The sequence below is a fragment of the Piliocolobus tephrosceles genome, chromosome 1 (assembly GCF_002776525.5).
Source record: "Piliocolobus tephrosceles isolate RC106 chromosome 1, ASM277652v3, whole genome shotgun sequence".
In the NCBI taxonomy this organism is placed as follows: Eukaryota; Metazoa; Chordata; class Mammalia; order Primates; family Cercopithecidae; genus Piliocolobus; species Piliocolobus tephrosceles.
Window position 1 is genome coordinate 165,425,486 of NC_045434.1, and position 23,773 is coordinate 165,449,258.

Sequence of the window (23,773 nt, forward strand, 5' to 3'; positions counted from 1 at the left end):
TATGAATTTTCACAGAGGATGTTGGTGATAAGGTCATTATAAGCAGATGAATCATGTGGACAAAAGCGAAGAGGCAGGAAACAGCCTCATGTGTTCAAGAACTATGGGTAATTTGACATGATTAGAGTGTGTAGTGGTAAGGTGTATATGGGGAAGAGGGCATACAGCATTTAATAGTTGTTCAATAAATGTTGGCTGAAGAACAGAATGGACTTAGACGGCACTCAGCTTAAAACTCAATCATATCCAGTCTATTTTTTTAATTTTCTGTTTGCCTGGGTGTATCTCGTTTCTCTGTCTAAATTATAAATTCTTCAAAAGCAGAGAGATGGTCTAATATTTCTTTCTTACCAGCTACATAATTAAAATATGTTTAAATTGAATGAATTAAATTTAGAAGATTCATGGAGTATGTTACATGAAGTTAAGAGCATTGATTTGGGAGTCAGATAACCCTGGATTCACATTTTGAGCTCCACACACTAGCTGTGTGATCCTGGGAAAGTTATTTGGTATCTCTGGGCCTTCTATTTTCTAATATGGGAAGTGGTGAAATCAAATCCTTCCCCCTAGGGATGTTGTGAGGATTGAGATAAATATCTCTAATTCAGCAAAGTAGAATTCCAATGTTATAAGCTCTTAATAAATGGCAGAGATTTGTTGTTTGTTTGTAATAGCAGGTCGAATACTGTATCAAGGTCGAATACTGTAGGTGCAGAACAGGCAGTTGGGAGACCAGACTCCTAGTTAAAAGCCTGCCACTAGTTCAGAGGGTGACCTCACTTCCCTCTCTGTAAAACAAATGGGGTTAGATATTATAGTGCACCTCAAAGAAGACACTCTGAAATTTGAAACAAAGATATTGTAAAAATTTGACTTTAGTGATCAAAATGAGGGCTTGTGGTCATTTTGTTTCATGCTGCTGAAGTTGCCACTGGTTTATTAAGAATCTGCTTTATCAGATCTTGTTCCTAGATGAATGGGAAAAAAAAAAAGTCTGCTTTAGTAGTTGTGTGACTTCCTAAAAGCACTTAGAAGACAAAGTGCTTTTAGAAAGTCATTCCCAAATTCACCCTGATCCACTGGTTCCACCTTAACCTCAAATTACAGGTTAAATGGTAATATTTTTCATTTTATAGGTGATCATGTCAGGCACAGATAAGAAAAAGAATTTCACCATAACATTTTCCCCATATAAATAGCTAATCCATAAAAGAATTGATCTGTGAACTCTTGGGTCAGCCTAACAAAGGTTGGAAAAATATCGTCCAAAACCCACTCACAAGCTCCTTGACCTTCACCATCATCTGGTGCTTCATTATTTTCATTTTTCAGTTTTCCCTTGGTTCTAGAGTGACTTGCAGTACAGAGGAGAGAACCAATGGACTAGGAATCAGAAGGTCTGGTTTCGAGACCCACCTCTGCTTCTTAGCAGTGCTATCTTGGACAAGTTACTGAATATCTCCAAGCCTCAGTTTCCTCATCTGTAAAATGCCTCATACTGCTACTGAGAGGATTATATGAGATAACGTATGTAAAATTAACATGAATATAGTTTGTCCAAAGAGTGAATCATAGCGTGTAACTTAATGAATGAGAAATCTGAGCGCTTCTCTTTTATATCACTAGCAGACATACTTTTCTCCCATTATGTCTCTAGCTAATAATCTGGTCAGTCCTTTGGAGTCCTCCTTGCTGTATACTCTGATGAATTCTTTCTTTGATGACTCCCATTACAGTGCAATCTATTCATGCCATGTTTGACTTTAACCAGTACATTCCCTGTGTAAGATGGTATACAGCATAACGGTTAAGACTTCAGATTCTGGATTCAAATATCTGGCTTCATATCTCTGCTGCTAACTACTCTGTGAGCTTGGATCATACTTCTGTTTCTTCATCTGATTATGGAAAGAATAATAGTATGTATTTCATAAAGTAAAAGATACATGTAATTGAAGCAGTGCTTGGCAGGTAATAATTATCAGCTGTTGTTATTATTTACATGCCTTCCCATGCCTGCCTTATGAATGAGATCAATGGTTTGGCAATGTAGCTTCAGAGTTAAGGCCAGAGGGGATGGCATATTTTGTAAGGTAATCGGCACTTTAATAACATTTACTTGGTGATCATGGTTTTGTGGTCCTTTGTAGAAATAACTGGGTTATATATACATGAATAGGAAAAAGAAATACCTAGTGCCCAGGGCTGAGAGAAGCTCTATTTGTTGTATATTGTTGTAGTAGAAGTCATAGTAGAATTGGTCAGTGGACTAATCAAGGTTCTCTAGAAGGACAGGACTAATAGGGTAGATGTATATATAAAGGAGAGTTTATTAAGGAGTATTGACTCACATGATCACAAGGTGAAGTCCCACAATGGGCCATCTGCAAGCTAAGGAGCAAGGAAATCAGTCCGAATTCTAAAACCTCGAAAGAATCCCTACTCTTTGAAGGCTGACAGTGCAACCTTCAGTCTGTGGTCGAAGGTCTGAGAGCCCTGGCAAACCACTGGTTTAAGTCCAAGAGTCCAAAAGCTGAAGAACTTGGAGTCCAATGTTTGAGGACAGGAAGCATCCAGCACAGGAGAAAGACAGAGGCCAGAAGACTCAGGCAGTCTAGTCTTTCCATGTTTTTCTGCCTGCTTTTATTCCAGTTGCACTAGCAGCTGATTAGATTGTGCCCACCCAGATTGAGGATGGGTCTGCCTCTCCCAGTGCATTGACTCAAATGTTAATCCCCTTTGGCAGCACCCTCACAGACACACCCTGGAACAATACTTTGCATCATTCAATCCAATCAAGTCGACACTCAGTATTAACCATCACAGTAAGGTTATGGTACATGTGGTGGTAGGATTATGTGTATGTATGTATATATATATATGTCAACACATATACGTGTAAATGAAAATATATATTACATAAAAAGATGTATATGTATGCACACATATGTGTGCTGTAAAATGGTAGAAGCAGGAGAACTAGTGGTGGAGGTGGTGGTAGAATTTGAAGCACAAGTAGTGGAATAGTAAAAGGGAAAATAGTATAAAAGTGAAAGTGGAAGTAGTAGTAGCGGAAGCAGAAGTACCAAACACTTTATGCCAAGCACTACACTAAGCATGGCATAAATTATATCATTTCATTCTCATATAAAGAGGATTAAAGGGTGAAGAGACTTAGGTCAAACCACCCACCCAAGGTCACAGCCTGGTAGAGCTGAGGTTCACTGCCACCTCTGTCTTTCTGAAGCCTATGTTTCTCTGAATCATTCTGCTCTACTGATTCATTGATTATTCATCTCTAACCGTTATCTAACATGTATACGAAACAAGTTTTAGTAGCTTATGAAGAAAATCCCTTCAAATTCATCATATATTTTTGTGAACCTGGCACAAATGAATTTTGAGATCCATTTTATTTAGCATGGATGTCACTTTTAAAAGTTTAATCACCAATCATTTCATTCAAGGGAAGGATTTCTTAGGGTGAAGGGCTATGAGTATTCTTACTTTACGTATTTATTGGAAATTGAAATTGACCCAGTTTGGGACTTTGGACAATTGAGAAATCAGATGGTGTCACACTCCCTTGTCACCAGGAACCTGTAGAATGTTACACAGAGCAAATGCTGACTAAGCTACTCCTGTTCATCCTGTCTCCAAAATGCATGTCCCATTTAAATAATAAGTGGAAGAAACTGTGTTTTCAGCCTAACAAAATAATTATAGAAGTGTGGCTAACAGGTTTTGCTGTTCAAGTCTCAATCTTTCCACTTAATATAAGCGCTTCTTTAGATATTCTAGAACTTTCTTGCAATGGAACTTTTTGAGTCATCATCATGCAGTGTGGCACAGGAGAAGACAAGAAAGGAAATTTGCCTGTCAGGCATTTTCCACATTGTGATTCAGTTATTCCCACACTAAACCCTCACAGTGACTCTATGAGGAAATGAAGGCTCTGAGAACCCAAATGACTGCTCAAGACCACACAATGAGAGGTGCATATAATGAATCTATGTACAGTGTCTAACACATGGTAAACCCTCAAGAAATAGTAGCTATTAGTGTGATTAATAATCTCACTGTTTGACCAAGTGGACAGATGTTTGAATGAGGTGCATGAGCCACTTCTCTAGAGCATACAGCCTAATACAGGTTAACTAATTATTCTCCAAAGGACAATGAGGGATTCTGCGGGGGCCTTTCAGGGCTGTGGACTAGAGGCAGACATGGCAAGTGGAAACAACCGTGAGAGGTCACTTGTCCATGCTTTAGCTAGAGAGATGCCATTTGTTTAAACATTTATTTTGAAGACAGGATTTCCAAAAGTCCAAACAAAATTAGAAATTTTCTGGTTTTGTAATCATCTTTAACACTTGTATTGCATTTAAGGAGCTGTTTTTGCTTCTTGACACAGATAATGTTGAAGATATCACTAAGAAACATTAATGTTTTATAATGTAGTATACAAATAACTGGAGGTTTTCTGTAAGAAAGTAAGAAAATTAGAAACCTGATGCTATGCCACTAATAAAAATTTTACAAGATGTAAACCTCAAAACTTACCATTTTAAAAATACAATATTTCTGTCCTCTAGTACACTAATATTACTAGCACACTTTTGTGGAATGCTTATGTGCAGAGGGCAAATATTTCATTCAATATCTATAATACACCTTTAAAGTAGATTTTATTATAACTGTTTTATAAGGCAGGAAATGGAGGCTTAAGGTATTTACCCAGTACTTTATAACTAGAATGTAGGGGAGAGCTAGGATTCAAATTCAGATCTGTTTAACCCCACGTTCCAGATCTGTCTCATATTTTGTGCTGCCTCCCAGTAGTTTCTATAGTCCTATAGAAACATTTTTCATAAATGTGGAAATAAAGAAGTTGAAGCATAGATTTGAATCATAGAGTTATTTCTTCTCTCCAATCCAAGTTCTTTATATTGATCCACATTGTATAAAATCAAGGTGGATCTCAGATCTAGGTTTAATGGACCATGGATAAAGGTAAAAGACATTCTCAGGTAGCAAAAAGAGGAGGTTAAAATACATCTGCAACCTTCTTTTTTCCTCTTAACAATAATCCCAGCACTGATTCTCTGTAAAGACAGTTGATCCTAAAGATGCCTTTTTGGAGACTTTGGTAAAATTTTCTTTATAATTATCTGAAATGAGATATTTATGCATTTTTGACCAAAGTAGTCTAAGAAATTGGTTGGACATCTTTCCCTAAATTGTTTCTTATTAATAAAATTAATTTACAATAGACCAAATGAGATTGTTAGGCTATTGAAGCATGAGGTATACGGCATAGCCCATAATTTAAGAAAGTTTATCTTTATTACTTTATGAAGAGGGAGGGGAAAAATATGAGAGGAGAAGTCACTTATGCATTGAAGTTTATAATGTTTCTTTTTCAGCAAAATGGACTATTACATTTTTAGAATTATTACAGATAATATACACAAAAGAAAACTAGAAAATATGCAAAATAGTCAAACAAAGGAGAGAAGACAATTGGGTGGAATGTGCTTTTGATTGTAATAGATGAGGGGAAAAAAGAGAGAACTCTAACTTTTTCACTGTCTATGATAACTAGGTGAATACACATATAAATGAAAAATCAGGAAGACTATCAAAGGCTAAGACTTCATTTGTATTAAGGTGCAGAGGTTATGTGTAATTTTTTCTCTTTGATACTATCCACATTTGCTGTGATGCAGTTGTTATTTTCCATTTGCTCTAGATGCAGCTGAAGTCCCTTCAACTCTAACCTAACCTTTAACCCTAACCCTAAACCTAACTCTAGTCCCCTTCAACTGCATCTATAGCAAATGGAACTACCTCATACCAAATGTGGACAGTACAGAGGAGAAAACATTACGAATTCACTCCATAATTCCATTTCCCTTTCTCTCTTTGCAGAGGCAACTCCAATCATGAATTTGTGAGTGTATCCATTTAGTATATTCTTAGGTTTGAGCTATAAACTCATATATCTGTTAAGGATATAGTTTTTAAATTTTGGTATAAATGACACCTTATGTTATCCTTCTGCAACTTTTTTTTACAAAGCTGTGTTTTCATATTCTATCTATGTTGATGTATACGTCATTTGTTCATCCTAATTACTGTATTGTATTTCATCATATGAACACATCCCAATTTGTTTATGCATTTTGTCACTAAGGGACATGCAGATTGTTGTAAACTTTTACCGTTTCAAATAATGCTTCAGTAATTATTCTCCTATATTTGTAGGTAAATATAAGCAAGTTTCTCAAAGCTATTTACTTAGAAGTAGAATTGCTAAACAATACTAAATAATCAACTTCAGTGTTACTAGATATTGAAAAATTATTCTCCAAAATGGGTTGTGACAATTCATACGCTCAAAGCAGTTTAAAGATTTCCTGTTTCTCCATGTTCTTACCAAATAAGGTATTATTTTCAAACTGGGATTCTAGCTAATCTGATGAATGTGAACCAAATTTTCATTATCTTGATTTCCATTTCCCTGTTCACTATGAGGTTAGGAGTTTACGTTTATAAGCTACTCAGTTTAACTCTTCTGTGATGACTGGCATATACTTTTGTCCAGTTTTCTATGGGTTTGTCTTTTTCTTATTGCCAAAGTTCCTGATAGAGTCTAAATATTGTTTGTTACACTTTACTATTAAGTATGTTATTTGTGGAGGGTAAACTAGTAAAGAAAATTTATCTCCCTGGAATGCTTTTTGGCATATTAAAATAACTTTTTTCACTTTTATTGAAACAATGTGATTAATTACAATGATATATTTTGTGATATTAAGCCATCCTTGAAGCCTTGGAATAAATTTTAGTTATTCTTGAGTTATTTTTAATACTGATTAATTCATTTTTCAGTATTTAGTGAATTTGGGTTAAAATCTCTGAAGTGAGATTGGGCTATATTTTCTCTTATTCTTTGATCATTTTGTGGTCTTCGTATCAAAATTGTATTATCTTCTTAAAATGAGTAGCGTAACTTTTCCACTTTTTATATCCTCTAAAACAGTTCATTAAAACTGGTCTATAAAACTATTTGGTAGAGAACGAGAAGAGAGGTGAGTTAGAGTGGAGGTAGGTACAGGGAAGAGTGTACCTTTTAGCAGTGTACTACTGATAAAAGTTCTTTAATGATTTATTGGCCTATTAGTTTTTGTGTTTCTCTTTCAGTCGGTATGGTAATTTTCTACTTCCCTAGAAATTTGCGAATTTTCTCTAAATTTTTAAAGTTACTGGTAGAGAGCTGATCATAACACTGTCTTAGATTTCTGAAAGCCTAAAACTATCTCTAGTTTTGTCTCCTTTCTTATCTCTAATTTGTGTCGGTGTATATTCACTCGTGTGAACCCTTTCTCATTTTCTTCATCAGTCACACTAAAGTTGGTCTAATATTAATATACCTGCTTCAGTTTTCTTTGGTACTATTTGGTTTGTAGGTCTTTTTGATTTTTGACTTGTCTGCTGCTTTTTTATTTTTTTTTTTATTTTTTTATTTTTTTTATTTTGAGACAAAGTCTCGCTCTGTCCCCCAGGCTGGAGTGCAGTGGCACGATCTTGGCTCACTGCAAGCTCTGCCTTCCGGGTTGACGCCGTTCTCCTGACTCAGTCTCCTGAGTGACTGAGACTACAGGCACCCGCCACCATGCCCAGCTAATTTTTTTCTTTGTATTTTTTAGTAGAGACAGGGTTTCACGGTATTAGGCAAGATGGTCTCCATCTCCTGATCTCTTGATCCGCCCGCCTCGGCCTCCCAAAGTGTTGGGATTACAGGCGTGAGCCACCACGCCCGGCCTATATATCAATTCAGATACATATACTCAGATATATATCAATTCAGATACTCTTTATTTTAGTGGGATAGCTTAATTCACGTGCATTTATTGCAATCCTTGACCTATTTGGACTTTTCCCAATTAAGATTTACTATGCAATTTCTATAATTGCATTTTTTCTTTCCTTCTTTTTTAAAAAAATTTAAGCTTTCTCATTGCATATTTCCCTTCTACCAGTTTAGAAGTTAAATATATCTATGTCTATTCTTTTTAGGAGTTACAGTTAAATTTTGACATCTATAATATGCAAAGACTTGAGAATAATTTTCATAACCCTCTTCCACTGCTTTCCATATTATTATGGAAAATAATAGTCTTAGCTATTATAATTTGAATATTGACTCCTTTTCATCATTCTCTTTCTTCTTTCTTCTTATAATCCTTAATATATGTATGTTGGACTTTCTCATTCTATCCTCCCTATCTCTTCTTATTAAATATTTTCTGTCTCTTTATCTCTCTATGCTACATTCTGGATAATGTCCTCATATCTAAATAATTCACCAATTCTAGGCCAGTGGCTCATGACTGTAATCCTAGTACTTTTGGAAGGCTAAGGCAGGTGGATCACTTGAGCCCAGGAGTTGGAGACCAGCCTGGGCAATATGGCGAGGCTTCCTTTCTACAAAAACACACAAAAAATTATCCGGGTGTGGTGGCACGCACCTGTAGTCCCAGCTACTCAGGAGGCTGAGGGTGCAGATTGCTTGAGCCTGGGAGACGGAGGCTACAGTGAGCTGAGATTGTGCCACTGCACTCCAGCCTGGGTGACAGGGTCTCAACAAACATATAATAATAATAGTAATAATAATAGTTCACCAATTCCTTCTGCTGTGGCATCTAGTCTACTTTTCAGCTTCTACATTAATTTTTTTTATCTTAAGAACTATATTTTATGATCTCTATAACTCCTTTCTCCAAATCTATAGGGCATTCTTTTCCCTCAGTCTCTTATTTTCACCTAATGGCTTTTATTCTTCACTTTATTTATTTGAATACTAAAAACACATGTCTTTTAAATTAACATTCATGTTATTCTATTATTTAGGTCCCTCATTAGTTATACCTTCTGACTATCTTACTGCGGTTCATCTCCTTGTATGGTTTTCGTTTTCACTATCAGCTTGTTCTGAGTGGGAATTTGTTTTCTTTGGAAACTACAGGTGCCATGGATTGTGGAAGCATCTTTACGGAATAATTTCAGATTTGCCTTTACAAGAGGGATTTGAATTTCAAGCCTCAGTTTTGGCTTTGTGTCTCTGAAATGGACAGATTGTTTATTAAACCCCACCTCTGTATTTGGCGCTGGGTTTTCAAGTTTCTGATTTCTCATTGGTGACTCTTTCAGTTCCTATGGCCATAGTCAAATAGCAAACTTCCAAGCTCGTATCCTCGGAGAGTGGACAGATATGTTTAGTACTTGTTTTACAGACGGAACAGCATATTGTAACTCTGGACTTGATGCTGATAGCTCCATTTCAGCTTCCCATTCAGATGAGGCTTATGGTTCAGACTTACCTTCTGACTCAGATATTAAATCCCCAGCTGCCCAGTCATTAAGATTTCTCTTTACCTGGTCTCAATTTCCCTTTGTGTCCCTTGACTGCAGTTCTCACTTGCATCTTTAATTGTGAGTCTCCTCTGTATGTCTGGCACCTGGGGATTTTGCTTTATTGATTTCTATGTGGACTATATAATCTTTATACAAGTCTTTGCATTGGTATATTTCATCTAGAATTCTTATGCATTTGGAGTAGGGGTGGTGTGCCTCCCATATATGCTTAGGTCACTATATTGGCCAGACATACTTACATTATTTCTATAATGAGAAAAAAATACAAAAAGTTTTCAAAATGTGTTTTTAAAAATGTTACATTTTAAGTAACCTTTTTTTCTCCAGGCTTTTCAATGCAGAATTTGATGAACCACATAATTATGAGGCAACAATTTCATATCTGAGACACTCTGGCAACTCCATTAACCTGTGCACTGCAAAAGAAATTGCTGATCGTAAGTCTGCTAAGCCAATTAATAGTGTAACCCCGTGTGGAATGAAAATGTGTCAAAAATGGTATTTTCCCTTTAGCTAACTGTAAGTTTAAAAATGCACAGCCATCCTGCACTACCATCTTATTTCTTTTTCTTTTTTTTTTCTGTATCTTGTCTCTTAAAAATATAAATAAATCCAGCTGGGCATCAATGCTATCTCACGATAGCTATTGCTGCCTTCCCAGCCTCTTCTTTTCTCCCCTTTACCAATCGACTCAGCTGCTTTGCCTTTTGTAGATATGAGGGAGGGAAAATCAAGATATGATGATTCATTTTTCTTCCTTCTCTTCCTATAGAAACTTCATCTCTTTTCTGCTGGTGTCTTTCTTGAAGTTCCCTGGTTACTTGGTGTGTGGAGAACGAGATAACAGACCATAGGAGTTAGGACCCTGTGTTCAGTCTGAATAGGATCAGGGGATTTATTTAATGGATCTGACCACTGGCTCAGAGCTAAGTCTTCCTGCCTCTGGCATTGCTGACAATGCTCGGGACTTTTTTTGTGAGTTAAGAGACCTTCTCAGGTAAAAAGATGAGGGAGCAGAGATTCATAGCATTTCTACAAGTTGCAACATCCTTGTTTGCCTATAGTATCAGCCAGTTCTCTATAAAAGCATACATTTTAGTGCTGGAATAAACACTAGTATTTAGTGAGTTTGTACTATAGGATACTGTAGTTCTATGTTAGGCTCCCTGTGTACAGCCCTGCTGATAGAGTGGTTTGATCAACCCTAATGTTTGATACAGGAAACTGAACATCGGAAAGATTGAGTTGCATGAGGTCATAAATATACCATGGAATAGGGTTATAATGTGAAACAGGCTCAGGCTACCTCTAAAGTCTATGCTTTTCCACAAGTTTATACTACTTCTTATTCAAGGAAGTTTGGCTTCCCTGGAAGCAGGGCTAAAAATAGATCATCCGGTACAACTTCTTCATTGTATGGACCAGAACCCCAAGGTTCTGGGAAAGGAAGTCATTTTCCTGGGAATACATACGTAGGAAGTTCATGTGGTAAGGATCAGGACCTGTTGAAATTTCCCTCTTCTCCCTCAAGAAATAAGGGGTTGGAGAACTATTAGAAAAACTGCCTCTCTTTTAGACTGGGCAGTCTAGGTTCTCCTAAATGGCTTGTAAAATACTAGCCATAGGAAAAGCAAGTCTTGACCCCGCCCAGCACCCCCAAAAGGCAGTGCTGCCCCATACTCAGAGTATATGGGCCCCTTCTTTCCAGCAGGGCTTCTGAGATTCTAGCATTCATACAAGTTGCACAGGGATCTTGTTAAAATGTAGATTCTGGTTCAGCAGCTCCTCTAGTGTGGGATCTGAGATTCTGTATTTCTAACAAGTTCCTTGGTGGTACCAATGCTGCTGGTCTACAGACCACACTTTGAAAACAAAGTCTGTGTGAACCATTTGGGCCACATTCCAACTATACGCCCTTCTGCAGGGCTAAGAATTCACAGACCCAAAGGGATGCTCCAATCAGAACCTGCTCCTTCTCTCTCTGGACCACGTGACACCCCTAGAATCCACCCCCCTGCAAGTAGCTCATTTCAAGTGAAGTGGACCTCTGTTTCCGGAAAGATGGAACAGATGTACTTTTTTGCTATTGCTCCTGCTAAGTACAGCTAAAAGCCCCAGGCATTATGTATGTACAACCAACATAAGAAGACTAGATGACTCTGAAAGGTAGAGAGAAGAAGGTAGACCAGTTAGGGACATCAGGCCCCAAGGAAGGATAAGGTGGTGAGTTCCCTGGTTTTCTTCTTGCCTCGTATGTGTCAGTTTTGGAGGTAAAAAAGTTAGCAACCCAGAAACACCAGTGGGCACAACAGCTTCAGCTGAAGCCTGCTCTTTCTAGCCAAATGACCAGGAAAAGGGCAATTTAGAAAGACAGAAAACCTCTAGACAATAGCTGGTCTACTCCAGCCAAACATCATAGAAAAAAATGGGGCCCACCACCAACAGCAATGCTGAATGGGGGGCCTGGACATCTACCCTCAGCAGGCTGCAATGATGCACCCAACTCCTCCACTGGAGTGATGTCAGAGAAGGCCAGGTAGGGAGCTGGGATTTCCACCCCTGCCAGGTGGTAATAAAATTCCACTTAGTGTCCATAAAGATTATGTGGGGAACTTTGACTTTCACTCTCCTTCCAGAAGTAACAAGATGCCCTTCTCTCTACCTCAAAGGATGGTGTCAGGGGAGAGCTAGTAGAAAGGATCTTCATAACCACCCAGCAGTAAAAAGGCCACCCTCTCCTTATTGCTGTCGGCAAAGGTCATATGGGAAGCAATAACAGGGCACTCCTACTCTTTCCAGCTAAGATGTTATCAGCAGAAGCCTGCTGGAGAGCCAAACTCCTTCCTACTCCTGCCCAGCAGTGATGAGGTGCTCTTTTCTCACTTGGGTATTGTTATAAACTGATTGCTTGTTATTCTCTAAAATGTTGGAAACCTACCCCCAATGCAGTGGTATTTAGGAGGTGAGCTCTTTCGGAGGTAGTTAGTATTACATGAGGTCATGAGGGTGGAGCCCTCACAAATGGGATTAGTGTCTTTACAAGCATCCCAAGAGAAATTGCTTTCTTCTTCTCCTTATGAGGGCACAGCAAGAAGTCGGCTCTCTATGAACCAGGCAGCAGGCCTTCACCGGAATTGAATCTGTTGTCACTTTGATCTCGGAACTTCCCACTCCAGAACTGTGAGGAATACATTTCTGTTATTTATTAGCCATGCAATTTATGGTATTTTGTTATGGCAGCTGAAGCTGGAAAAAAAATACCTGCCGAAATTGAGATGGCTGAAATACTAGAATTTTCAGACTAAGACTTTAAAGCAGCTTTTATAAAATTTTCCAATGCATAATTATGGACATGCTTGAAATAAATGAAGAAAAATCTTATCAAAGAAATAAAATGTCTTTATAGAAAAATAGAAATGTAAAAAAAAGACAATGTTAGAACTGAAAAATAAAAAGGTCAGTGGATGTGCTCAACAGCAGAATGGAGGGACAAAAGAGTCAATGACTTAAAAATAAACAATAGTAACTACCGAATCTGAACAAGGAGAAAATAGACTGAAAAAAAAAAATGAAAAGAGCTTCAAAAAACTTGTGAGACTGTAACAAAAGATTTAACATTCATGTCATTAGACTTCTGGAAAAAGAAGAGAAGGAGTGCATGACTGAAGAAGTACTTGGAGAAACAGTGACTGAAAACGCCCCTAATTTGGCAAAAGACATAATATGCGTCAGGAGCGGTGGCTCACACCTGTCATCCCAACACTCTGGAAGGCTGAGGCAAGTGGATCACCTAAGGTCAGGAGTTCAAGACCAACCTGGCCAACACGGTGAAACCTCATCTCTACTAAAAATACGAAAAATTAGCTGAGTGTGGCAGTGGACATCTGTAATTTCAGCTACTCGGGAGGCTGAAGCAGGAGAACCTCTTGAACCCAGGAGGCGGAGGTAGCAGTGAGCCGAGATCGCGCCATTGTACTCCATCCTGGGCGATAAGCACAAAACTCCATCTAAAAAAAAAAAAAAAAAAAAGACATAATATGACAACAGATTCAAAAAACCAAGCAAATCTAAAACAAATGCAATCTCACAAAGAATCATAATCAAACTTCTTAAAGACAGAGAAAAATTCTTGAAAGCAAGTAGCAGAAAGGAAACAATAAGGATAAGATTAGAAGTAAATGAAATGAAATGAAAACAACAAACAATAGAGAAAATCAATGGAACCAAAAATGTGTTCTTTGAAAAAACAATCAGTAGAATTGACAAACTTCTAGCAAGGTTGAAAAAATTGATCAACTTCTAGCAAGGCTGAAAAAGAAACAGAAAGAAGATACAATATTAAGAATGAAACAGGGATATCATTATAGACCCTGTAGATATCAAAACAATAATAAGGGAATATTATGAACAACTCTTCACATATAAACTTAACAACTTAGATTTTAAAAAAAGGAACAATTCCTCAAAAAGCACAAATTACCACAACTCACCCAAAATAATTTGAATATCCCTGTAACTCTTAAGAAAACTGAATGTATAGTTTAAAAACTCCCCCAAAATGAACTCTAAGTCAGGTGATTTCACTGAAAAATTCTATCAGGCATTTAAAGATGAATTAATATCAATTTTATACAATCTTTCCCAAAACTGGAGGAGAAAACACATTTTTTTTTAAAGTTAGTATTACCATGATCTCAAAACTAGACAAAGTCAGTACAAAAGAAGAAAACTTCAGATCAATATCCTTAATTAGTATGGTCATGAAAATCCTCAACAAAATATTAGCAAATAGAATTCAGCAACATAGAAAATGAATTATTCTTCATGATCAAGTTTGGTTTATTCTTCATTTGGTAATGGTGTATAAGAGTGTGGAGATGCAAAGCTGGTTCAATATTCAAAAATCAACAAAATCACCATATTGGCAGGATAAAGAAGAAAAATCAGACAATCTGTGCAGAAAATAATTTAACAAAATTCAACCGCCATTTATGATTTTAAAAAACTGTCATAAAAATAGGAACAGATGGGGACTCTATTGTCTTCCTCAACTTGATAAAAACATTTACAGGAAGCCTATAGCTAATCATGATTCTTAATGGTGAAACACTGATTGCTTTACCCCTACTACCAGTAACAAGGCAAGAATGTCTGCTGTTACCATTGCTATTGGGACTTTTCCAAGGTTATACAGATAGGATGAGGAGAAGGAACAAGGCCTCCAAGACATGACCATGTGTTATGACACTAGCAGTTGGAGGGCTGCTGAGAACCATCTTCAGATGTTAGTCCTTTCTCTGCCCCCACGATAAAACTAGTCAGTGGAGAGAGGGTTATATAATTCTGGGCAGAATGTAAGCAAGGACTCCCATGCTGTAGATCGCATGCTCTTGTCATAATTCTTAGTCCGTTCCTGACTCTTTGGGATGTAGCCCTTTATCCTCTATACTCCTACCTTGGAATATATGTTGGAATTCCTACCTAAGTTTGGATAGCTTAGCTTACCATGAAAGAACCTCCACTTTGTTAAACAGCAGTAACGACATTTTGAACACATTATTAATTGAATGTGTATTGTCTTTGTTTACTAGCCATGGCAAATAAGGCTTCTCCAGGCTTTGGTTTCATCATTTCTAAGACAGAAGAAGTAATAATATCCATCCCATGGTGGTTAGGAGAAGCAAAGAGCTCATGATTTGGCTTTGAAAAGCATAGACAAGTAAATAAATTGGATTAGAAAGAAGGAGATTATTATTCTTAAAATTGGAAAGCAAATTCATATCAGGAATGGATATTGGGCAAACTATATCACAAACAGGTATTTTTAAAGTATTAAGTGTAAAATTACCTAATTTAAAGTATTATGTATACAATTACTCAAGTTGAAATACATATTATTAATTATCCATGTAGAATTTTAGGCCTGTGTCAACAATTATATGCTGATAGTCCCTAAAGAAAACCTAGCATTTCATTGATTTTATCAGTGATTTTTTGTTTAGAATAATAAAAGCTTGGAAATGCAACATGTTGTTTGGTCAGTTTTCTAAAGCTTCAAGACTTTAGCAGCAAGAAAGAGAAAAGCAGAGGGAGGAGTCCTACTTTTATGAACATATATTTACTAACAGTAGGGAGAAAACTTTTATAAATAACTTTTAAGCAAAGAAAAACCAAACAAGTAATTTTATCAAAAAAGTTGCCATTTTCTATACAATATCCAGTGTTCTGCTAGGTATATTAAATTTCTTTTCTTTTTCTTTTCTTTTCTTTCTTTTTTTTTTTTTTTTTGTGATGGAGTCTCACTCTGTCGCCCAGGCTGGAGTGCAGTGGCCGGATCTCATCTCACTGCAAGCTCCGCCTCCCGGGTATACGCCATTCTCCTGCCTCAGCCTCCCGAGTAGCTGGGACTACAGGCGCCCGCCACCTCGCTGGCTAGTTTTTTGTATTTTTTAGTGGAGACGGGATTTCACCGTGTTAGCCAGGATGGTCTCGATCTCCTGACCTCGTGATCTGCCTGTCTCGGCCTCCCAAAGAATACTGTATTTTTACTGTACCTTTTCTATGTTTAGATACACAACTATTTATAATTGTGTTACAATTGCCTACAGTATTCAGTACAGTAACATGCTATGCAGGTTTGTTGCCTGGGAGCAATAGGCCATACCCTATATCCTATGAAGGTAGCAGGCTATATCATCTAGGTTTGTGTAAGTATGTTCTATGATATTCACATGATGATGAAATCACCTAAGGATGCATTTCTCAGAACAGATCCCCACTGCTAAGTGATGCATGACTGTAATTAAGATTGGCATCATGTCATTAAATAAAATCCACAGAACTATTGGAAAAATCAAAAGGTGGATCAGCCTTAGTTGACGTGCTTGTGTTTTCAAACTGTGTTTAAGGAAATGAAAAGGGCTGTGAAACAGAGCACTTTGGGGCAAGATAGAGAATTCATGTTGTTTAAGTGGGATTTAGGCTTTTTCCTTCCCCTTTCCATTCACTTTTGCCTTCTGAGCTGCCACTAAATTTTAGTGCTTTCTTCTAAGCATGGAGTATGTATCTGTTTGCCAAAACAGGAAACTGAAATGGTTTCACACGCTTCATCAACTGTAAATTCCATTTTGGAAATCCCCACAGAAATTAAAACCATGATCACTGACCCCATAATTTCCCAAACTTTGTAGATAGAGCTTTACACAGCCTGATGTTCTTAAACGTGAGAAAACTGAACTCTGGAATCTTTCATAACTACTTTAATCCTGGATACTATAAGAAATGGGTGGATGAACTGCCTTGAAATAATTTTTTTATGTTTATTTTAGCAACATATGAAGTTGGAATTGAAGAACTCCAAAAGGTATTGTTTCTCCTTACCAACATTATAACTAAAAGTAAAATAAGCATGTAAGATTGATTCTAAAGCAGTATCTTTTAGAGGGAAGGAATGTCTTTGTTTTCACTTTTACTCCTATTTCTGAGGTTTTTCCAGACTTCGGCTTCTAAGAGTCTGCACTTTGAGCCCTGTTACTGTCAGAGACAAAAATGTGTGATAGGACAGGAGGAAATGGTCCCAATTCATCCATAGCCCTTTTCTGTGGTGGGTAGTGACAACTAGCTTTTAATAACTGTGACTTCCAGCGAGAAGAGTTCTATGGCATAATCCAGTTTTGTATATCCTGGCTTTCAGACATGCTTTCTGGGCTCCTGCTAGACTTGGTGCCAGGTGCCACCTGGAGGCAGCATAGTAACCTGAGTAGGGCCCAAGCAGAATCACTGCTGGCCTCAATCCCAACTCCTGGCTATGTGATGTTGAATGTCCATTTCCGCACCTGCAAAATGGGAATAATAAAGCACTCACATCTGAGGTCCTTGTGAGAATGAAAATAAAATAAATGAAGGTAAACAGCTTATTAGTAAGTGCTTGAAACAGAGCATTCACCTCTCTGAGACTCAGATGTGTCCTCTACAAAACGGTGAATTCTTGGCCAGGCATAGTGGCTCATGCCTATAAGCCTAGCACTTTGGGAGGCCAAGACAGACAGATCACTTGAGCCCAGGAGTTCAAGACCAGCCTGGGCAACATGGTGAAACACTGTCCCTACAAAAAAAAAAATACAAAAATTAGCCAGGCGTGGTGGTATATGCCTGTAGTCCCAGCTACTCAGGAGACTGAGGCAGGAGGACCGTTTGAGCCCAGGAGGTAGAGGTTGCAGTGAGCTGATACTGTACCACTATACTTTAGCCTGGGCAATAGATAGACTGAGACCCTGTATCAAAAAAGAAAGAAAGAAAGAAAGAAAAGGAAAGAAAGGAAGGAAAGAAGGAAGGAAGGAAGGAGGAAAGTAGGAAAGGAAGAAAGGAAGAAAGGGAAGAAGGAAAGAAAAGGGGTATTTTCCGTGAGGACAGGAAGCATATGTCTTGTGGTTACTGTATCTGCAGTAGTAGATGCTCAGTAAATAAAGGGACCAATACTTGTTTCACTGAATGTCTGGGAGAAGTAAGACAAACACAGTATGTAAGCACTGTATAAGCTCACAGAAGGCCCTTACCTAGTTTTTTAATAGGATCAGTTAAGTTTCTACTCTTTCCTCACTGGGTACATTTAGTCTAGATCCTCCATCTCTCTGTTTCAGTTTTCTTGTGCTTGCTGGTAAGGATTATTCATTTGTGGATACACTTCATCACTAGAAAAATATGAATGATTATTATTTCTATCATTGGGAGTAGAAATAGCCTATTAAAATGCTTCATGTGCCTGGCAGCACCAACAAATACTAAACTGTTCTACACAAGTGAACTCGCCGAGTAAATGAATTTTATCCCATTTTATCCCAATTTTATGTTTTAAGTAAAACATAAAATTATGTTTAATTTTTAAATCTTTTGACTCTTATACATGTTTTGTGTTTATATCTGTATTTTTAAGCTCAGTGAGTGGGATCTGATTTCTTCCTTTCTTAATGACTTGGAATATTCTTGACTATAAGGGACTGAGTCGACATAGTTTATGCTCTTCTTTTGAGATGCTCTTGAGCCTTTGCAGAACTAGTTCCCTTCATACCAAGCTACCACAAGTCGGTTTTCTGAATTCTTTTCCCTTTTTTTTCTATTGTCAATATCTTTGTGTCTAGCAATGAGTTTTTCATCTGGTCAAACATGTACCAAGTCCCTCTAGTGTGATAGCACTTGTGCATAGACAGTAGCGCTTAACCCTCATAGTTACCCTGTGAGCTGATATCACTGCTCCCATATTACAGATGACAACATTAAGGCTCAGAGAGGTTTAGTAAGCTGTAAATCATGTAACAAAGATATAAAAATAAGGCCTGTCTGACTTGTCATTCTACCAGTGCTGCATCTAATTTGTTAGAATTATGTGTAAAATAAGGACCAATAGTCTCTGAATAATGGTCTGCAGGGTTGCCCTCGAAGGAGAGTATAATAAGCTAGGATACCTGGATTTTGTGGTGGCATTTCAGATGCTTAGATATTTTCTATTCTTTTCAGAATTCTTAGACAGATTCCAAATAATGAATGGGACCAGATCTATAACCACTGAGTAAATGAGGGGCTACATTGTGATCATTGGGGCATAATTTCAATGGAGCCAAACATAGATCCTGCAAGATTTGAGCAGTGATCACAAGGCACGTGATCAGTGAGTAAGGGAGAAGTTCCAGCATTACTTGTGCACTTGTGAATGCCAATTTGCCCACTAAAATATTGCTTAAATCTGACAAATTCATATTTTCTCATAGGATTTAGAAGTTATTTATGTTTCAGATGCATTTCTGGAAAGGTGTGCAGACAATTTTTGTGAGTCACATCATACATTGCTTTGGGCATGCCCTGTAACGTCAGAAATGCTTGTTTTCATTTCTGATTGATCTTCGGCCCCACTGCAACAGTTCCTGGAACTTTCTGTGGTCAGTGTCTGCCTTTGCTCTCTACTGAGGCTTCATCCCCCTCACCTTTTGGTGTAGTCGCTAATGATCTGTAACCAAATAACAGAGCCTGATTCAGGTTGATTTATGAAAATAACCATTTTCCTCTTTACTTTCAGCCTTGGAAGAACTTTCCCTATCCAGAACCTGGGTGAGTTTTATCTTCAAAAAGAAAAGCATCTGTCCAACGACTGACTTTCTGATGACGGAACTAGTTTTCCTCTATGGGCCAGCTATGTTTCCAAACTGGACTAGCCTGGTTCGGTTTCCCTGGCAGCTTGCAAGATACCTAGTACAGAGGAAGTGATCCGTGATCCTGACTTGCCTCCCTCTCTCATCTTGTTCTAGCCCATGCTGTACTCAGCAAACATTTACTGAGTATCCAGCCTGTGCTAGACATGTGCTCATCTCTCGGGCTGTAGCAGTGATGGAGACCTCGCTATTGCTTTCAGGATCTCCTGAATTAGTGGGAGAGTCACACAATCAAACAGGCAAATAACAATAACATGAATTCCAAAGAACGGACAGTTTCTGAAATGCACCCTGCTGTTTGAAGTCTCTTTGCCTTTGCTCTTTTAAGCCATTGATTCACCCCAATTTAACAATCTGGAAGCTTCTACTAATCCATCAAGCACCCCTTGTGTATGAACCCTTTCTTCATTCCACTCCCTCAGAGAGAAGTAACCAGTCCTTTGCCTGTGGTACCACTGTAAGTTCTGTTTGCACAGTATGTTTGCACAAATGGCACTGTATGTAGTTTGCTAACATGCCAGTTCATCCTCCCCTCCCTACTCCCCTTCTTGTTTGGGAGCTCCTTGTATTCAGGGCCAATGTCTTAATGTTCTTGGTGTTCCTGATACCTCTCACACTCCTTGGGTCCAGAGGAATGCCCTGGCACATAGTAGTGCTCTCACCTGCCTCTTCAGAGTCTGTTTCTAGCCCTTCTCCCTGGAGTTATTCTAATATATTTTAAAAAGCATGGTTGATGAGCACTGGAGAAGCAAATATCAAAATTTCCTGGTTGAGTCTAAAAACGTTTGCTGAATCGTGGAGAAACCTGCTTTAGCTGGATGGGCTACCTTCCTCTCTCTCCCTGGGTTCCTACCTGTCCCTAAACTTACGACACGAACATAGTGCTGGGCACGTGGCAGGCACAGGTCAAATGATTAATTATTTAGTTCAATATTTATTGAGCTTTTACTCTTCAGACACTGCTGGATTCTGAGGTACAAAACTGAATAGAATAGATTTTCTACCCTTGATCCAAGGTGGGAGGGGAAGCCAGAGTAGTTGAGAGTGAGGGGTTACTTGGAGGGTAAAATGACCAAATAAATAGGAAATCACAATAAAATATTATCACTCCTTTGGAATTTTAACAACACAGAAGTGAGGCACGAAAACCAGCTATTCCTACACAGCACTAACGCTGGAGTGACACATGTGAATAAGATAGTTCTGCCTTAATTTTTAGTAGTTGACAAGGCAAAGTGGAGGGACTGGAGATAGATCCGTAGATAGATGTACTGTAAGATAATATAGAAGAACAAAGTGTTAGAAGAGTAGAGAAGACTGCTTGGGAGAATCAGGGAAGCATTCTCAGAGATAAGATGATTTAGCTATATCACGAAGGGAATTGTATTTACCAGTATAAGATGTGGAAGGCATGTCTAAAGAAAAATAATAAAAAGGAAGAGTTGCTCAAATAGGGTGGTGGGTTTGAGGAATTATGAGAGTCTAGACTCAAGCAAAAGTGGAGGTAGAAGGCAGCACGAGATGAGTTTGGAAAGAAAGGTAGGAGCCAGATCACGATAAAACTTAAGTTTTATCTTACAGGCAATAGGGAGTTAGAAGATTTTAAGTAGGAATTGACACTCTGGCATTAATTGGAACAGGCAGAAACTCAAGGAAACTATGTATATAATTGATCTGATCCTAGACCCCTCATCTAAGAGAAATGATTCATATTTGCTTAAATCAATTTTTCCCATTCATTTCATTTAGGATTGGACAGTACATTATCATTTAAACACTCTAAGCTTCATTTTTTTTTTTCCTGGTGTTTCTTCACATTTCAGTGCTAAACATGAAGATAAAAAAATGAAGGAAAAAGAGCCATGTGAATCGGAACCTAAGAACACAGAAAAGGAACCACATTCAAACCATGTTTTCAAGGTACCTATGTTCTACGGTTCCTGCAATTTAGACATATAACAGATCAGTTCATGGGGGTGACCTTATAGGGCCTGAGAGACAGAGCTCTTCAGAGCGACAGAGTTAGAAAATGCAATGGGCATTTGATATGGTATCAAGGAAATAAATGTAACAATGACACTAAGCTCCAGCCCCTAATTTTCTACTTTTTAGCCATGAAGCAGGCTTTAGAAGCAGGGCTGAGACTAGATTCAGTCCAACAAGAAACCCAGGGTGCAAACTACAAGGCAGTACCCACTCTCAGGTGCCGTCCCTGCCCTTGTACTACCCTGGAGTGAGAGTTTCCTTAAATGCTGTGCCCTAAGGCCCTGCTTAGAAGAGTGACTTGTCTCTGAGCTTGGTTACTTCATCTGTAAAATGAAAATAAATGATTTCTACCCAACTACCATCACCATTCCCATGCCAATTCTACCTTGTTTGTGCTGATAAAATAATGTGCAAGAAAGTGTTTCATATGCCATAAGCTACCATAAAAATGAAATGTATTCTTGTTGCTTTCATTAATATTAAATATGGTGAATGTGTGTATATCCATATCTAATTGACCTCATCCCCTTCAAAGCAGTTGGGTGGCAGGAGGCTTAAACAATAGATGCCACCAGCGCGATTGCCAGTGCTCACATTAGATACCTGTTTGAGATGTGCCTATCTTTTAGTACGCAGTTGTCCCAGTGCCATCTGCAGAGCTAGGGAAAATCAAACAGCATGTTGGCTGTATGAGCCTGAACTGGCGTGTAGGTCCAGAGGCTGGGCTGGACCATGTTGGGTGTTCAGAGAGCATCAGAAAGCAGCATAATTCAAAGGATGGTGTAAGTTGCTAATTGAGAAAGACAAGGTCCAGAGACAGGGGAGCAGCACTGGGTGTGAAGGCCAAGTCATCAATGGCTGTCAAGTTAGAGATCAGGAATGGTTTGATCAAGAGCATATGAGAGGGCAGGAGACATACATGACTAAGGATATTAGCCATGAAAAATCTCAGGCTCTGCTCTTTTTCAATGCTGGCTATGTGGTATAAGCCAGATATGGGCTCAAACTACTAACAAAGGGTCACTTCCTTCTTTTATGGAGTGCATTTGGGTTTCAGAAATTGTTAAATGCTATTTAGAATATGTTAGGTGAATGAGGGGACTGCCTTCATTATGAGAGTACACTGAAGGACGGTGGTCACTATATTTGTGCAAAATATTGACTTCATTACTTTCTTGTCACTTTTCTCCATTTATACATTTAATTCTTGGTACCATGACTTAAAAGAATGCCCCTCCTCTTATTCTTCTGTGAGTTTCCCCAAGATCCCACTCAAAACTCAGGATAATCTGCTCCTTATATCTATTAATTATATTAGTCTTCCCCAAGTACTTTCAAATGTATTATCATAGTCAATCCTCATGTCTATTCTGTTGTCATCAGAAGGACAATAACCTTTCTCTCATTTTCATTGGACAATTATAAAACACCTAGATGGCCAAAAATACTCTAATTTTCTCTCTCTCCAGGGTCTCTTCCTGTCAGTCAATCCAGAACATTTTGAAATGTAAATGTGATTTGGGTTTTCCCCTGCCTGAATCCTAATGGCTAAGAAATAAAGCCCAAACTCTTTGCTTTGTACACAAGACCCTTCATAACTCAGCCCCATTCTCATTTACCTTTTCAACCTCATCTCCAGGCTGTCTTCCCTTATCTTTTTCCTTAAACTCTTACCTTATCAGCAGCCTCCTTGCTACCCTTATAAGGACATGAACACTTCCCCAAATCCCCTGTGCTTTTTTGTGCTTTATCTGCCAGATACTCCTTTATCTGCTCTATCAATCTCCTACTGACATTCGGAAAATACAATTTAATAACATCTGCTTTTCGGGGTCTTCTCTAACCCATCTCCCAGCCAAGAGAACCAGCCTCCTCATCCTCTCTGTTTCCATGACGGTGAGCAATACTGCTGTAAATAACATTCATCACATTATGCCCTAATTAATCATTTGCATGCATTATCTCCAAGACCAATGTGTTAAACTCTGTCTCTACTTCAGAGCTTAGCATGTTGTCTTGCCTTCAGTAAGTGCTTGACAAATGCTAGAGAAAGGGAGTAAAGAAAGAATTGAGAAGGAACAGAAGAATGGTGCATGAGAAGAAAAAATGTAGGCAAAAAGGAGGAAATGAAAAGGAATACA

The 23,773-nt window shown here is 38.2% G+C and overlaps 1 protein-coding gene across 1 annotated transcript in view; it reads left to right on the forward strand.

The window, feature by feature from the left end:
• FYB2 (FYN binding protein 2) overlaps positions 1 to 23,773 on the forward strand; it is a 102,234-nt gene that overhangs the window by 43,275 nt on the left and 35,186 nt on the right. The window contains exons 5-8 of the mRNA XM_023186820.3: positions 9,772 to 9,881; positions 16,773 to 16,807; positions 19,514 to 19,545; positions 21,470 to 21,566. Of these exons, the coding sequence (XP_023042588.2) occupies positions 9,772 to 9,881; positions 16,773 to 16,807; positions 19,514 to 19,545; positions 21,470 to 21,566 (274 nt within the window). The remainder of the gene's footprint in view (positions 1 to 9,771; positions 9,882 to 16,772; positions 16,808 to 19,513; positions 19,546 to 21,469; positions 21,567 to 23,773) is intronic.